This window comes from Bicyclus anynana, chromosome 4 (genome assembly GCF_947172395.1).
Source record: "Bicyclus anynana chromosome 4, ilBicAnyn1.1, whole genome shotgun sequence".
Lineage (NCBI taxonomy): Eukaryota > Metazoa > Arthropoda > Insecta > Lepidoptera > Nymphalidae > Bicyclus > Bicyclus anynana.
In genome coordinates this window covers 8806905-8825367 of record NC_069086.1, presented here as the reverse complement: position 1 = coordinate 8825367, position 18463 = coordinate 8806905, and the positions used below count along the sequence as shown (strand labels likewise).

Here is an 18463-nt window from a genome sequence, read left to right as displayed (position 1 = left end):
AGCTATTCAGGCTTTAAAATAATCTAAAAGTTATTGGGCTAACTCGGAATTTTATTTGATTTATCTCTTGTTTTGATTTAATTTTTTTGTCTTGTTTTAAATGATATCAGAACGTTTAAATTGTCCGGGAAACCAGGACCAAACCGAACCCAGGAGGTTTTAGTTGTAAAGCAATGTATAAACTGAGCCATAGCCGCCAAAAGAATATTGTGTCGTTCTTCCGCTTTATGAAGAGCCCAAAAACCTTATTGGCTATAGCAAATTGAAAAAGGAATAAGGAAAATTGAGGCAAGGCTGCGGCGGTTGTATGGGACCATACTGGTAATTGGTTTCTACATGGAAAAGAAATGAGGTTTCTACGTAAAAAGTATTCCATACTAAGTAATTGTTCATATTATGAGAATGCTCAACGTTACTCTCATATTGAAGGATGGCTAAAAACGGCCCTCGGTTGACCTCGTCATGTCACCTTTGAGAAGCGATCTGTCTTCTGGCTCCCGTCCTCTATTGTGTCGGCTTATATCCGCAATATCCCCTTATCGGTCGGGGATGAATTATATCGTAGCTGGTAAGGGTTGGGAGTATTATTTAATACCCTGCGGTAATATAATAGTAGTTAAACCATTTAAATACGACTTGTTAGTTGCTTGTGTATTATTTTAGATAACAATAGGTTAAAAGGAATAAAAATGATTGATTAATTGTTTATAGGTAATATAACATAATCTTTAAGATTTTTTTTAAGAAATTAAGTACCACGTGTCTCTAACGGTGAAGGAAAACATCGTGTGGAAACTTGCATACCAGAGAATTTTCTTAATTATCTGCGTGTGTGTAGTCTGCCAATCCGCATTGGGCCAGCGTGGTGGACTAATTGTAACCCTTCTCATTCTGAGAGGAGACTCGAGCACAGCAGTGAGCCAAATATGGGTTGATAACGAACAATCGAATATCATAGTCTTTGTAAGACAAAATAGAAAAAAAAAGTAATGAATTAAATTTGAATTTGCTGGTTATAGAACTCTTGCTTGCAAATAAGGCAATGATAATTTTGCACTATAGATCGGTTACCGATCTATAGTGCAAAATGCAAAATATCACTGCAAAAAGTGATCCGAATAATCGGCTACAACACTGAGCGCACACATGCACAATTTTGTCTTTAGTTCCATTATATATTCCATTATATAGAGGGGTTAGGCCACTAGCCCACCACGCTGGCCCAATGCGTAATGGCAGACTTCACACACGCAGTGAATTAAGAAAATTTTCTGGTATGCAGGTTTCTTTACGATGTTTGTCTTTCACCGTTTTGAAACACGTGATATTTAATTTCTTAAAATGCATACAACTGAAAAGTTGGAGGTGCATGCCCCGGACCGGATTCGAACCCACACCCTCCGGAATCGGAGGCAGAGGTCATATCCACTGAGCTATCACGGCTCAATAATCAATCGTAATAAGACGATTTATAAATCATGGAAAAAATCGAATATACATACAGTTTTATACACATAAAACAAATATGAGGAAAACTTTTGCTTTATTTACATAATTTAAGAGAATGTACGAAAATAAGAGATAAAATTTATTATCTGTACGTGTTTCAATCACAGGTGTCGGATAAACTGCTGTGTGGAGCTTAACCTGACATTGATTCGAGTGAGACACGGGGATAAAAGAGTAAAGCGATGCATATTTTCCCTTATTCTCGTTTATTTTGTACATACATACGGGTAGATGTGGTTCAGTATATTGATATTAAGTTATCATCATATCAGCCGATGGGCGTCCACTGCAGGACATAGGTTTTTTGTATGGACTTCCAAACATCACGATACTGAGCCACATGCATCCAGCGAATCCCTGCGACTCGCTTGATGTCGTCAGTCCACCTGGTGGGGGGTCGACCAACACTGCGTTTTTTAGGGCGGGGTCGCCATTCCAACACTTTGGGACTCCAACGTCCACCGGCTCTTCGAATTATGTGCCCCGCCCATTGCCACTTCAGCTTCGCAACTCGTTGAGCTATGTCGGTGACTTTGGTTCTTCTGCGGATCTCCTCATTTCTGATACGATCACGCAGAGATACTTCTTACATAGCTCGTTCCATCGCCCGCTGTGTGACTCTGAGCCTTCTTATGAGGCCCATAGTTAGCGACCAAGACTCGGAACCATGCATATTAAGTTATCCTTATATTCTTACATTTTAGGTCCTACCTCCTGTAGGTTAATCCTGAGTTACAGGACATAATGTATTCCCACAGCTATTTATGGTAGGTATAAAAAGACAATCTAATGAAAACCATAAAGTGTATGCTTAAACTGAAAACCAGGTATGTTTGTACCAAAGAATTTATAATAGAGATATGTCACTAGGGCGTAAAAACTGAGGCGAACAAAAGCGGCTAATTGTATTAATTTCATATAGACATAGTAACATAGTAAACAACGAAAATTTTAAATAAATAATACCTAAATATTGTATACAATGTCGAGTTGTGTATTCAGGATGTGTAAAAACTGTAAACATATAAATGTGTGCCCTCAGTGAAGTAGCTAAAGTCTGATCACTTTTTACGGTGATTTTGTAGGCACGTAATGTCGTTGCAAAGATTTTATAATACAAATGTCGTTAGTGTTTGCTGAGTGTGTAACCTACCATACATACTTTGACGTATTAACATATACCTACGTATAATTTAGTCACCAGTTATTGATATTAAATTATAATGAAAACCAAATATTTGGCCACATAAATGATATATTTTTATACATTACATTTGAGGAACAAGTTCCTATAACATTGGTCTGCACCTATTAATCTACGTTGTAAGTCCTCAAAGCCTGGAATGTAATTAGCAACCAAAATGAACTAAAAATCAAGGCGAATGATTTCAAATTTCATTTATAGTCACGTTTAAATGTAATTTTACTAATGAGTGATTAATCCGATTTCGATTGATTTGGATTTTCAGAACCACAATGATGATGACACAAAAAACTAAAAACCGTTTAGTTCAATGTGGTTTCAAACAGTGTACCGTAGGCATGTAGTTTCATTATTTGTGTTACCGCATTTGGTCATTACACGAGTCATTACTTTAGGGTTGAGCGCATTAGCAGAATATGCTCCCTAAGTAACTTTAAATTTGGGTATTTCATTATTTTGTCGGTAGGGAACACAGAACAAATTAGAAGTTTAATGGTTGGAATTAATTAATAATCATCTATTTCTCACTACTCTTTTGTCGATCTAAAAATAGTATAGCCCTGAATTAAGTTTATGTCACCATATAACTTTACTAATAACATAATTGAAAATCAGAAAGGGACAGAGAGCAATATTTCTGGTTTGACGCTATTTGTCGACAATATGCTATTTGTCTTTACTAGATATGGTGCGCATCTTAGGCCGTATCTTAGAAAATAAGGAACGGAAAAGTGCTAAAAACGTCCCGTATGCACTTTAGACGCTTACAAATTGCATTTTACGGTACCTACGTCTGATATACTCACCGCCTTATAAACTTACCCGCCACTAGCTTAGCTTTCACGTTTTACAGTGACGTGAAGATTTACTGTAGTTATACGTAATTTTATATTATCAACAATTTAATAGTTTATCATTTATTCATTAAAAATACTGAGTTTACAATCTATACTAATATTACAAAGCTGAAGAGTTTTTGTTTTTTAGTTTGTTTAATTGCACGCGCTAATCTCAGAAACTGCTGGTCCGATTTGAAAAATTCTTTCAGTATTAGATAGCCCCTTTATCGAGGAAGGCTAAAGGCTATATTTTATCCCCATATTCCTACGGGAACGGGAACCACGCTGGTAAAACCGCGTGGCGTCAGTTAGTAAATGACAAATTACACAGACAACTTCAAAAATCATAAATAATTGACCTTGGTGCCCATCTGCAACTAAAGATAAATAAAAATTTTAATAAAAAAATACAACCGACTTCAAAACCTAAAAACGTACCCACTAAACTAAAAAGCGAAAAATAACATCATAATATGTTCCACCTGCTGATCAGTATGAAGGCGGTGCTAAGCCGGTGATGTATTAATTCAAGCTATGTGAAAATATCTTACAGATTTACATTTTGCAGACAGTTTCATGTGGTCCTGTCAGATATGGCTTAAATTAAGACAACACCGGTGTTGTCTTAATTTAAGCCATGGCGCAGTGTTTTTTTACATATTTTGAAGGAAATAATCGCAAAAATAATCGCTGATATTTTCTGATAATTCCAGTAAGGAGAAATCAAAGCCTTTAAAGTCTGCAGTTTCTTTTTCCACCGCTGAAAAAAGTATACCTTTTGTTAACGCCGCTTAATCAAACACCTATAACCATTTATATTTCCTATAATTTAATCTACCAAATGTAATCGAACTCCATGACGCTTTAGTAACTGCAAATTTAGCATCCCGGGCTCCTCTACTATTAGTTCAAATATCGAATTGCTATTAGTGTAAGTATCAAAAGCATTGATGTTCAAGATATACAATGTACATTCTGATATTTTCAGTGAATTTAGGAAATAACTCGACAGTATAATACAATTGCAAGGATATTGCCGAGTCAACATTCCAAGTCGCTTCGCTGTCACAGTGAATAGAGTATTGAGAGTTCTTTGGATGTCCTCGCCAAATAGATACCTATGTCAGATTTTTGCGGAAACTAGCAGAATAAGTACATTTCTTGCTCTTAGACAATATATTTCGTAAAGAAGAAACTATAAACTAAAATTTTAAAACTCGAAAGTTTAGAAAGTAATATTTTCTTAACGGGTTCGTTTAGCTGCCATGTTGGTCAATTGATTAGTATAAGTTGGATGTCGTTAAACGGTCTATGAAATTGTTAATTATTATTATTTATTATTAAATATAATATTTAGAGCCGCGATATCCGGTCCGGAACATGCACCTTCAACTTTTCAGTTATGTGCATTTTTAGTAATTAAATATCATGTGTCTCAAACGGTGAAGGAAAAACTTCGTAAGGAAACTTGGACACTTGAGAATTTTCTTACTACGTGTGTGAAGTCTGCCAATCCGCAATGGGTCAGCGTATAGCCTAGCCAGCCTAGCCCTTTATCTGCACAACAAGTGTCTACAACAACAATGGGCACTCTCTATTTCCTTCCAATGTCCTTTGGGACAACGCACCGACACGTCTGAAGAACAACAGTTGAGATAAAGAACCATCGGCTTTAAGTACTTTACGAGGCATTGGAATATACCAATACCTTCTTCACATCTCTAGAATTTCATTTGAAAGAAAACCCAAGAAGTTATTTATTCGGCTCATATATCTTTTTGTTATTTCCAGCTGTATTTATTGCAAACAACCGCTACTGAAACAAAGCCACTAAAAGTCACGTATCAATATTCGTGCATGAAACATTCACAGCTATCGGAAGATCAAATTGATACAGCGTTTAACCACAAGGCGATGCGGTAGGGCACGGCGGTCACCTCGGCGAACCGCGCGATTCACTGTCCATTGAAAATTGAGTTCAATTACTTCTTCCTGTTGCTTGGCCACTATTGGCGATTTGAAATCCTGCCAATACTTAAATATTACAAATCTTAAGAGTTTGTTTGTTTGATTCATCTCATAAATCATAGATAACATCACGCTACGAACAAGAGCGGAACAGCATAAAGGAACAGCAGCTTAAAATCCCTACGTCATTGACATTCCTAGGACTCGTACGAAGCGATTTACTTCTTCGTTTCTTATACGTATGGCTAGGGTATGGGACTCTCTCCCGTAGTCAGTATTTCCTAATTCTTACAACTTGGGCATCTTTAAGATGAGACTGAATAGGCATCTTCTAGGCAAGCGCGTATCACCTTAGGCCACATCTACACTCACCATCAGGTGAGATCGTGGTCAAGCGCGAGCTTATTCCATATAAAAAAAAATGAAGGATGTGGCGAAAACGGGAATAGTAAATTGTTAACCGAGGGTGAAAAGAATCAATTCCCGAATTCCCGAGGTATTTAGACTATAGTCCGAGTAGAAGTTGTTCTTTTACCCGTGTTAAACACTCTACTTTTCATTTCGAATATGAGGAAAATAAAACTAGTTGTTTATCCAAACTATTTATTGATAATACAATCTGAGACAAAATTATCCGCCCACTTTAATCATGATCAGGTCAAAAGTTAAAACGTCAGGTTATAAATACGCGCCTTCCCCAATTTATTTTTATAAGGGGCTTGATTTATCTTAACTTTTATTACCTTGTATTAATTACTCTTTAAATTTCGTATATCTACGAGTAGAAGAAAATGGAAATTGTGTTAGTTATACATTTATTTCGAGAGTAGGTTTCCTTTTAAAAATATTACTTTGTAAATGAGGGTAGTCGTCATTTTGGGCCGTCACAAACAGGCTGCGATGGCTCGTTCCTGCTTAATATTCCGATAATGATCCAACTTTTTGGAAGGTCCTAACGGTAATAAGGCACTTATACACAAAATATATCTCAAGATGCCCAAAAGCCTGTGAAATTTAGTCGTTACGACTTTTTACATTTAATTTTATAATATTACTTAGACCCGGTCAAGCTTCGCTTTGACTTATGTGCACTTCAAAACAAATCAAATCAAATCAAAAATCATTTATTTCAAGTAGGCTCAGTTTACAAGCACTTTTGACACGTCAGTTGACTATTTGTAAAGATTCTACCACCGGTTCGGAAGGCAGGTTCTGCTGAGAAGATACCGGCAAGAAACTCAACAGTTGCTCTTTTGAAAAAGTCATACAGTATTATAATTTACAATTGATAACAATTACAATTTCTTATAGTTTTATTTCCTGTGTGAAGGTGGAAGCTGATCCAATCCAAAGCGCTTGGAGGCCTCCAAGCACTTTTATCTTCAAGGAACTCATCAATGTTGTAGTAACCTCGACTAAGTAAATGTTTTTTAACACATTGCTTAAAGCTATGCATTGGCAGGTCCATCACAGTCTTGGGGATCTTGTTATAGAAGAGTACACCCAAACCTACAAAAGATTTTTTTACTCTTTGGAGACGATATGCAGAAATAACTAACTTATGCCCGTGTCTAGTAAGACGTGGGTTTAAATCTCCTTTTCGTTTGTACAAATTAATATTTTGTCTTACATAGACTGTACTGTTATATATATATTGACAGGCTACTGTTAGTATACCTGTTTCTGCAAACTTTTGACGAAGGGACTCGCGTGATTTTAATTGATATATTGCTCGAATTGCTCTTTTTTGAAGTACAAATATAGATTGTATATCGGCAGCCTTGCCCCACAATAACTTCTTCCCTATCCCTACTCTATATTACTCTACCCCTACCCTACCCCTACCCTTACCCCTACCCTACCTCTATTCTACCCCTACCCTACTCCTACCCCTACTTAAAACTCAAACCTTTATATCGGAAATAGAAAAGGGTTGATTTTATGGTTTTCCCAGCTATTATTCTAATTTTTCTCACCTTTTAAACCTTCCCTATACCTCCACGAACATTTCAAGACCAAGATGAGATAAATCCTTTCAGTCGTTCTCGAGTTTTAACGAGACTAACGAACAGAAATTAATTTTTATATATAAAGAAGATTAATTTATTAGATTACTAGCAGTCTTCTGCGTAAAAGGTTTTCACTTAATTCTAATCTATAGGAAACAAAGCTGTGCTACTATGTTTAGAATATTTTTTACACGTTATACATGAAATCATGAAAGCTTTTTAGCAGACTCAAAAGTGATTACAATAAGAAAACTAATGTCCAACAAAGCTTATGACTCACAATATTTGTCAGGACAACTTCATTAAGAAATCAAACTGTAACCAAAATAAGGCTCTAGAATAGCAGACAATGATCTTGAGTGAAGTCACGCAATTGTGAACGTTGTGTGTAGGGTTAAAGGATCCTTCGACTGTTAACAAACACTCCCCTTTTCCACTCAAGTCACTCTTCCCGCCTATTCCAAGTAACCCATAAAGAATTACACAACAACACAAGAAATGTGGACGGCTCGAACGCCACGAGCACACTGAAGCCGTCCGTACCGCAAGTCGTTGCAACGCGGCGATAACAAGCTGAATTAGAACATTTTCTTTAATTTAGACTGGATTCAAAGTAGGTAATGGTATACTTGCGTACGTTTCGCGACATTACAATGTTCGTACCTTAAGGCTTCAAGTCCTATCTAAAGGTTGATGAGAAAATATTAGGTACCTATATTTGATAGTTATTTCGGTTGAAATAAGTAAAATGCCAACTGCTCAGGAAGTAGGGTTCGTAAGCATACATAACAATACACTTTTTGTTAAAAAAAGTTGTTAGTCGCTAAATTGACATTTTTCGTTTTTCAAAGAACGTTTCCGGTGTTTCGGTTCCGGTAGGGTATCCGTTGTTACCGCGTCGACATAAAATGAAAAGGTCGTCAAAAATGTTTATCATTTTCTAGTATAATGTAGTCGTCGTCATATAAAAAGACCGTTTCCTTCTTTAAACAACTATTTTTTATTCAGTTTGCTGAATCATTTATATATGAATATCAGATCTTAGTTATCATTTAATGTATGAAAATCGAAGTTAATCAATAAATCTGTGAGATCTTGCCAAAATATGATTAGCATTTAATGTACTTTTTGTGATATCCAAAACTTTAACGGTCTCGGTTGTATTTGATGTCACAAATGGGATTATGCGAAGATGGTTTATTAAATAAAAAAAATTATAATATAATAACATTGTGTAATAGTACATTATGAAATAGGTGCGGTAAGTTGAAAATTACAGCCGAGGCGATATTGCAAGCTCGAGCCGTGGGCGAGAGCTATAGTAAGGAAGCAGAGGCTGTAGTTATCAAAGCGCACGTATGTCATACGTAGATTTGCGAGGAAACACACTTGAACACACTTTCTGAAAATTAATTTGCATCTTTGCCTGTTTTTCATAAGATGACATTTTGATACGCTTGTCATTTTTGCACAGATAGCGAAGTTTGCGTTTTTTTAGGCAATTGCACTAAAACAGCCATTATTACTTATAAATTAAATTAATATTTTTGTGTTTCTATAACAGATAAATGGTTGTCATTTATTGTCAAAATTTAAAGAATTATATGTTTATTTATTATATTTTATCTCACAAAGTTAATTTTATTAAAAAATTGTTGAGCACTTTTCTGCCATAAAAACTCTTTGCTAAGATTAAAAAAGTACCGTTCGTTTATAGACGTGTGCGTAATGAATTACAATATTGAAATTGGTGAATTATGAGATACTAGCAAACGTGTTATAAAAATATGTAAGCGCTCTTTTAACTTAACACGAATTATACTTACCTTTAGCCACGAAAGACTTATTGAATCAGTCTGTCAAAGACATTTTTCCGGCACTGATAAAGAAAGTTGAAATTTCGTATAATATTATTTTTGAGGACGCGGCCGAGTTTCGAGGCAAAGAGGAACGAGAAATAGATATTATCTTTGACTTAAATGAATTCTTGGTAAGTATTGTTCGTGAAGATACTAAGGGTTATTTATTTACATTTTGGAATAATTTCGAAGACAACAATAAACCTTAAAACCCTTAAAATAATATTGCCCTTTATATACCTATCCTTAATTATTACATTACATTTACTATTTTTTTACATTTTCATCGGAGTGAATGGACCTTCATTCATGGTTTTTCTTCAAATCTAATTTTAAGAATGTATTCCGATTTTATTATAAATCTATAACGTCATAATATTGCAACAATCTTTTTTAGGGTTCCACGAGGAACCCTTATAGTTTCGCCATGTCCCTATGTTTGTCCATCCGTTTGTCCTCGGCTTAGAAAGCTGTAATTTATTATATTCATTAAAAATGTGGACAAATTTGTAAGATAAAATCATAAAAATCGTTTTTTGTTACAATCTTAAAAAAAGAAAATTAGTAATAATATTTTTTTTTGGGTTGAATAAATGTCTCTACATGCAAAGGCAGGAGGATTTTTAAGCGTTTTTATCTTTTCGGAGTCCAGAAATGGGATCCACCCATAGTACTTACATGCGACCAAGTGAAGATAATAGACAACATGTCGACCAATAGCGTCGGAGTTGTCCCAGTTGCATCTGTTTCCTACCAACGTAATGAAAGAAATAGCGGTATTTCCAGTTGGAATATGTCTATTTACCTTCACGAGATAATATCGTTGGTCGCATGTTAGCGTTACAGGGCTTCGGTATCTGTAGCCACTCTAGGCTAACAAATGGAGCAATGTGGCAGATAATAAAAAATAAAATATATTAACAGCTAACATTACGTAGGTATTATTTCATGTTTACTTGAATTTTCCGACACCCATTTGTGACATGATTTGGTTTGTTCATAGTAGTCCAGGATCCCGGGAGCACTTTTACATTTGTGGCTGTTAAGTTGTGTAACTATTAATTAAGAACAGCTGGTTAGTTACAATCTTTGATGATGTCCCCGATATAGATACAAGTTGGGAGGAGGGGTGTTAATCAAAAATTATTACAAACTAGCTGTTTTTTTTTTTTTACTATTACCTAATTAACAGTTATACACCTTAAAAGACACATTGTCTTACAAATTTCGTGGTTATCTCGTTCTTACGCTCATAATTTTTTATTGGCTAGTAACCCTGTTAGCTAACAGAATCAATAATTTTCGTAAATATAAAAGTTGAGCGTCTCCTTAAGATGAAGCTACAGAAAATTAACTAAATAATCATCATCATCATTATCAACCCATATTCGGCTTACTCCTGAGCACGAGTCTCCTCTCAGTATTAGAGGGGTTAGGTCATCGATCGTAGATCGTTAAATGGGCCTTAAAGCGTCGCGGAATTGACATTGGTTTCGCATATTGAGTACCTATGTCATCACTCGTAACACATTTCTCTTTATTCATGTTGTGGCTTGTGTCACAATCAAGAGATTAAAATAAGAAAAATCAGTAAATATTTTTTAAGTCCACATCCACTCACAGCATGCGCTTGTTACGTACTATGATAAGATGTGCGTGCACGTCTTTGAGTAATGACATAAAATTGTGCGATTTATATCATGGGGGTTGGCAGACTTCGCTCGCGTAGAGAATTAAGAAAATTCTTAAGTATGTTTCCTCACGATGTTTTACCTTCACCGTTTGAGACACCTGATATATAATTTCTTAAAATGAAAACTAATTTAATAGTAATCAAGTGTAAAAATGCTCCCCCGATCTTGGACTATAAACGATCGTGGAGAAGAATCGACGGGTGCCCGCTAACGTCATGACACCATTACCATGCGCGGCACATTGGTTTTTTGAACATAAAACACGTGAAAAGGCCATTTGTATGCCGAAAACGTTCGCATATAGCAGGTTAAATAGTTATGCGTACAGTCGTGCGGTAAAACGGAAAACGGCCGACAAGTCTGCGTTATACATTTCGGGATCACGATTTCTCGTTGAATGGACTGTTATATGTGTACAATAAAGCTATTGTAGCTTTGTTTGTTAAGCTTCTTTTGTTGCAATTGACATTTAATTATGTGGAAACATTTTAAATTGGTACGTAGATAACGTGTGCAAGTTGTTATACGTATAATCCAATAAAAGTATGTATTTTTTGGTTGGATGTTTTTTTATTAATTATTTTAGCCTCGGTTTGTGTTCAGGGCTTTTAGGTGTTTTAGTAATTATAAATGCTTTTTTTGCTGGAAGGGCGACCCCGCACTAGAAAGCGCTGTGTTGGTCGACCCCCTCCAGGTGGACTGACGACATCAAGCGAGTCGCAGGGATTCGCTGGATGCAGGTGGCTCAGTATCGTGATGTTAAGAAGTCAAAGTCAAGCCTATGTCCTACAGTGGACGTCAATCGGCTGTTATGATGATGATGATGATGATGAAATGTTTTTTTTTTTATTAATTTAAGGGTCTAACATTAACATCCTACGTCCACCCGCAATACCCTCTTTGCCTGTGCAAAAGGAGAGAGATCTGACTCTGTAATGAACCGTTAAATAAGCCGATGAGTGTTTATCTTAGGACTCGAATACGAGAACCTTTTTCAAAACTGCCTCATTAGTCCCATGGTACGCTGGATCATCGGACAATGAGGTCCAAGGTTCGAATCCCGGGTCAGACCAACAAAAACAATACGTTATTAAGATTTCTCTTACAAGATAAATGACAATAGCAACCTGTTAGTGCAACCCCGTGCCTCGGAAAGCACGTAAAGCCGTCGGTCCTGCGCCCTATCTCTCACTCGTGTCGGTCTGCCGTCCCATCAGACTATGAAAGTGAGGGAATAGAGAGAACACCTATACTCACGCACACACTTCTACACTATAATATCTCCTGCGCACAATCTCATCATGAGATTTGCCGCCGTGGTCGAAAAATTCGCTTCGGAGCATTTTATTATTTTCCAATTGTAGGAATCGAACCCACGGTCGTCGAGGTTACTATCCAATGCAGCAGTTGGCGTTCGTACTGTGCAGAGAAAGTATCATAGCAACCTGGTACCTACGTAATGAAATAATGCACCGTCACAATAAAAGACTTTATTTCCCGGAACAAAGGAAATGCATTTCGTAGAAAACCCTATTGTAGGGAGTACCGTCCTTTGTTATTCATACAACATCAGAACGTTTCTAGAAAAAAGTCTTTTGACTAAGAAATGGGTCTCTATATTGTGCTACTCTTCATACCACCCCTATTTCAAACAAGTGAGGGAAAGAGAGTATAACAGAAGTTAAAATAACAGTATAATTATTATTTCCTCTGTTTTATGCAATGCAAGTACCGGTATATGATTACTAGAATACACAATAATAACCTTGCCTTTGTCTATGGCGTGCATAGGGTTTTTAACTAGGGTATGCACTATGTGAACAAAATTGGAAAATCTTTCTCCAATGCGTTCGTAATGAATACTCAATGTAGGCAAAGCATTTTTGCATCTATGGTGTGCACGCCACTGCCGTGGCTAGTTACCACCGTATGAGCAAACATGTACCACTAAGCGATTTAGCCTTTCGGTACGTTTAAATAAGTAGAAAATACTTGTACCTCTTCCAAGTAACTTTTGGCTGGTGGGAGGCTTCAGCCGTGGCTAGTCACCGGCAAAGACGTACCGCCAAGCGATTTAGCGTTCCGGTACGTTGTCGTGTAGAAACCGAAAGGAGTGTGGATTTTCATCCTCTTCCTGACAAGTTAGCCCGCTTCCATCATAGATTGCATCATCACTTACCATCAGGTGAGATTGTAGTCAAGGGCACTGCCTTCAAACTGATCATCAGTTAAAACATAATATGATATATAAAACTTAGTACGATGTTATTTTTTTTAGTCAGTATGTTTTATGTTTTGAAGTCGGTTGAATTTTTTTTAATAAAATTTTTTTCAAGAATATTTTTAATATCTTTTATTTTTTTTTTTATTTTATAAAAAGAATATTTGACATATATTTTTCTAATATGATAAATATTCCCATTCCCCTCTAACTAGTCGGAAAGGACTGTGTTAAGAGTGGGTACGCCAATAGACCAACGGGGTGGGCATCAAACCACCGCCCCTCGGTGATAAGTCCGACCGCTCTTACCGTTGAGCTATTGAGGCTCTACATAACATGACCAATATTCCCATTCCCCTCGGTGATAAGTCAATTTACCTATTTGAGTTATTGAGGCTTTGAACATATAAGTGGTGTAACTATAACCCGACTTCGTTTTATTTACATTTGTAAAGCCTTAGAATATTAATTAGTCTCGCGCTTATCCTTAATCTAATGTGTTGTTGTTTAATACCGAATTGTAGTTCTCATTCACATTGCGCTACATATAAAATAGCTTCAAACTCAATGAAGCTATGTCTGGCAATTAGAATATTTATTTAAATAAGTGAGCAATGAAATGCACAGTATTTAGTGTCAGTGTGAATGATTACGATGATTTTTGTGTACATCAAAGGCGTGCAAAGTCAACTCATAGTGGTAAGATGGAATAACTCAAGCAGGTGCTACAATGAGTGTACAAAGTCTGTCATTTAAATGTTCAATTGTTTGAAGCTTTATTATAAAGTTTTATAATAAATAACAAATTGTATCTAGCAACTTAAATAGCTACTCGTACATACACATACCCCTACGTTGTTCCCGTTCCTGTAGGAATACGGATACGGGGATAAAGTACCTATAGCCTAAGTTACTTGATAAAGATGTAGCTTTCTATTGGTAAAAGACATTTTAAAATTGGTTCGTAGATCCAGAGATCTACACTACCATCTTGAAAATCACTAACTTTGCGTCTTAGTTTGCGTCTTAGTAGGGGTAGGGTAGGGGTAGGGTAGGTTAGGGGTAGGGTAGGGTAGTTGAAAGTTTACATCGACTTTCAGGCGGGCGAAGTCGCGGGCGTCCGCTAGTAATATTATAAAGAGCTAAAGTTTGTGGCTCTGTAGGTAATCTATGGATCTACTGAAACGATTTGGAAAATTCTTTTACGATTAGAAAGTCATGTTTGTGAGCGCTTTAGGCTATATTTTATTTACGTATTTACACAGACACTGTAAGTAAAAAATAAAAAGTTGTCGTGGAAAAGAGATAGTCCAAAATTGTATGGAGCCTAGGATCAGTCATTGTACCCTGGCGAAAATAAAAGAAAATGTTTTTTTTAACTATTTTTGATTAAACAAATCTACGAATTTACTTTAATTCTTTCGAAATAACATTCATTCTCTCCCAAGAAATGCAACACTAATACGGGTAATAATGGCAGATTGATGACGTTTTCAATGCAGTAGTCGTTTTGACGTTTGCTGTCAATTGTCATGTCATAGTTGCTCTATGGGCGCCATATTGATATAACTCAAAAACTTGGGATTTTATTTATTTCTTTTTATCTAGTTAGATTTATTCACTTTAATAAAATCCTTGTATTTTTTAAATTTTAATGATACGGAGTGGACCTGAAATGTACCATCTCCTTTGTCTTGTAAGTTTCAAATAATCACAGTATGTTTATGTCTCAGGTGATCTACCTCGGCCGCGGAGTAAAGGGGAGTACGTATACGTCATAGCGCAACTGATGTTCGGCCTCATGCTGTTCGCCACGGTGCTGGGCCACGTCGCCAACATCGTAACCTCCGTCAGCACAGCCAGGAAAGAGTTTCAAGGTAAGCTCATCATTGTAGCAGCGGACTACGGTTGTGGCCGTGTAATTACTGTTCCTATGTCAAAAAGGGGATTAGAAATACCTTGTTTTACTCGCTGATAACGTAGCATTCCATTGGTCTAAAATGTTTATTATAGACCCATTAGTTTTAGAGTATGTCCGCTTCAAATAAACAAACCATCAAGCAAAATATTATTTTCTGTTTATAATACTAGTTCGTTATTAACCCATATTCGGCTCACTGATGAGTTCGAGTCTCCTCTCAGAATAAGAGGGGGTAAGCCAATAGTCCATCACGCTGGCCCAATGCGACTTGGCAGACTTCACACACGCAGAGAATTAAGAAAATTCTCTGATATGCTGGTTTCCTTACGATGTTTTCCTTCACCGTTTGAACCACGCGATATTTAATTTCTTAAAATGCACACAACTAAAAAGTTAAAGGTGCATGCCCCGGACCGGATTCGAACCAACACGCTCCGTAATCGGAGGCAAAGGTAACGGCTCTCTGTATGAGAATTCATATTTATAGATAATAGATATATTTTATAACTTGTAAGAAACGGGAAACACGTATACAGTATCTATTATAGATACAATGTATAATGCAATGGTCATATTTTAAAACTATATGGCAAATATTCTTTTAAAAATAAAATATAAAAAAAAATGTGTGTACTCAACGACGACTTGCATTTTAAAAGTGCATTTGTAGAAGTTAACTTGAAATAAATAATTTGTTTGAAACAGTAACATATTCCTTGTACCAATATTAAAGCCACGATGACACTGGGCTAGTTTACAAGCTACTAATCGGCGAGTTTGGTTAGTAAATGAGCGAGTAAGCGAATGTCGATGACACACTAAACGTTCCACTCGCTCAATAGTCAACTAGCTAGCGAGTTTTTTTAAACATTCCATCTACCACTTAGTCTCAACATATTTCTAAAAGTCAAAGGATTGTCTTTTTTCAGATCTCTCAATAAACCATTGGAAGTACCATATTCGTCGCGATTTTTTATCCACGATCTTACCCATTTTCTTTTCTGTGTTTTTTTAGTTTTCGTACTTCTCTTGAGATTTTCTTATCTTTATCTGCCAAAACGCATATGCTCGCAACTAGTCCATCAAAAGCGATGATGACAGATGGCTAGTTAACTAACTTACAGTCCAAAACGCCAGCGAATGGCGAGAAAATTAATCCGGCTTTCTATTTTAAGTTGTTTTAAGCACCTTTTTTACAATCGGATCAATCTATAAACAGCCTGTATTCGTCCACTGCTGGACACAGGCCTTTCCGAGAGCGCGCTACCACACACGATCCTCCGCCTTCCTCATCCAGCCACTTCCCCACTACCTTCTTGATGTCGTCGGACCATTTAGCTGGAGGGCGTCCTACACTGCGCTTGCTGATACGCGGTCTCCACTCCAGAACACGTCTGCTCCAGCGGCCATCTGTTCTACGACAGATATGGCTCGGCCACTGCCACTTCAGTTTGCTAATCCTTTGGCCTACATCAATTATTTCTTTTTCTACAGATTTCCTCGTTCCAGATTTTATCCTTCAGAGAGATTCCTAACATAGCCCTCTCCACAGCTCGCTGAGTGACTTTAAATTTGTGGATAAGGTCAATCGTCAGTGTCCACGTTTCCGTTTACATTCGGATATTGATTGTAAAAAAGCTCAATGACAAGCTGCTAGCGAAGTCGCTGGTTTGTAGCTTGTAAACTCGCCTCGTTTCATCGAGGCTTAAAGTAGTCTCGAGCTCACTAATGTCACTAATGGTAAACTAATATATAAGCATGTTGTACTAAGCTTTAAACCCTCTTCTACAAAAGGCGTACAAAGCAAATGGGACGTTAATTAGGTTGTCATAATGATAATGATGAGTTAGGGTTGGGGAAAATTGTGAAATAAATACGGTTGTACTCGTGCTATATTTTGGGTCGTTTGTTGGACTAGTTTCGCCCCGTCCGGGTCACCTGCCACGATCCGAGGGTAAAACTTGTTGGTTATACCTCGCCCAAAATAGGCCGTGATTATAGCCGTGCTTTTGCATAATATATAATAATTAGCTTTTGCCCTGGTGAACCCGCATGAAATTTGGTTTGCACTCAACCCAGGACGAATGTAAAATTTCTTTGAAGACGTTATCTCGATAATGACTAGCATTATACCTCTGATTTTACTGGAGTAACTTTTTTGGTATTACATTGGTCCAGTGGCTAGTCGAGCTTCGGCCGAGGCTAAATACCACCTTACCGACAAAGACGTACCGCCAAGCGATTTAGCGATCCGGTACAATGTCGTGTAGAAACCGAAATAGATGTGGATTTTTATCCTCCTCCTAACAAGTTAGTCCGTTTTACATCTTAGATTGCATCATCACTTACAATCAGGTGAGATTGTAGTCAAGGGCCAACTTAAATAATAATAATAAGAGTGAATTATTAACAATCAGTTAAATTATATCAGCTCCAAATAAATCCATACAGTTGTATCGTGGTGTATTTTATGACGGGTAGTAAACAGCCTTTATTTTGGGAACAATAATTCACCCTACGTTGGGGCTCAACGCGTTCAATTATGAGCGCGATTGAATGTTAACGTATTTATCGGAACGAAAATTGTTGTAATCGTATGTATTGGTCTTTGATATTTGCGCAATTCAATTCGACCTTAATAAAGCCAATTCTGTCGTAATGTACAAAACCGTAAATAAATCGTATTGGAAATGCTGTATAAGGAAAGGTAGATTGTTTTTGTAATATTGCATATTAATGGAAAAAACATATTATTGTTAAATGCTAATAATCTCAAACCTGCACCTAGCACGCATGGTAAGAACTATCAATAACCTGCGGTGAAACATACGTAAAGCCTTAGGTTTTTAAAGTACTTCATAATTGATGGAACATGCAGATTCTTTATTAGGTATGTTTGTATGTATTTGTAGCCATAGCATTTACCTCAGATGTTAATTTTGATAGGCAGCATAAATAAGTATGGTGATTCTTTCCCACAGTAACTGTAATACCTACACTATAAAATGTTCTTGTAAATAATTTTACCGATAACCTTATTTTTGGCAACGATATTTTATACTATGGATATGTTACGTGCCTAAAAAATCACCGCAAAAAGTAATTCGAATACAGTTACTCCCCTGAGCGCACATATGCACAATTTAGTGTTTATTTACATTATAATGTACACATCATTTTTACATTTCCTGAACACACAACTCGACATTGTAGACAATATTTATCGTCCTTTTAAAACT

General features: G+C 36.6%; 1 protein-coding gene across 4 annotated transcripts in view; it reads left to right on the top strand.

Moving 5' to 3' along the window:
* The window catches only part of LOC112045666 (cyclic nucleotide-gated cation channel alpha-3), a 159756-nt gene that overhangs the window by 121565 nt on the left and 19728 nt on the right, over positions 1 to 18463 (top strand). For all 4 annotated transcript variants that reach the window (XM_052881389.1, XM_052881387.1, XM_052881388.1 and 1 more), the window contains exon 6: positions 15037 to 15180. In XM_052881389.1, coding sequence (XP_052737349.1) covers positions 15037 to 15180 — 144 coding nt within the window. The remainder of the gene's footprint in view (positions 1 to 15036; positions 15181 to 18463) is intronic.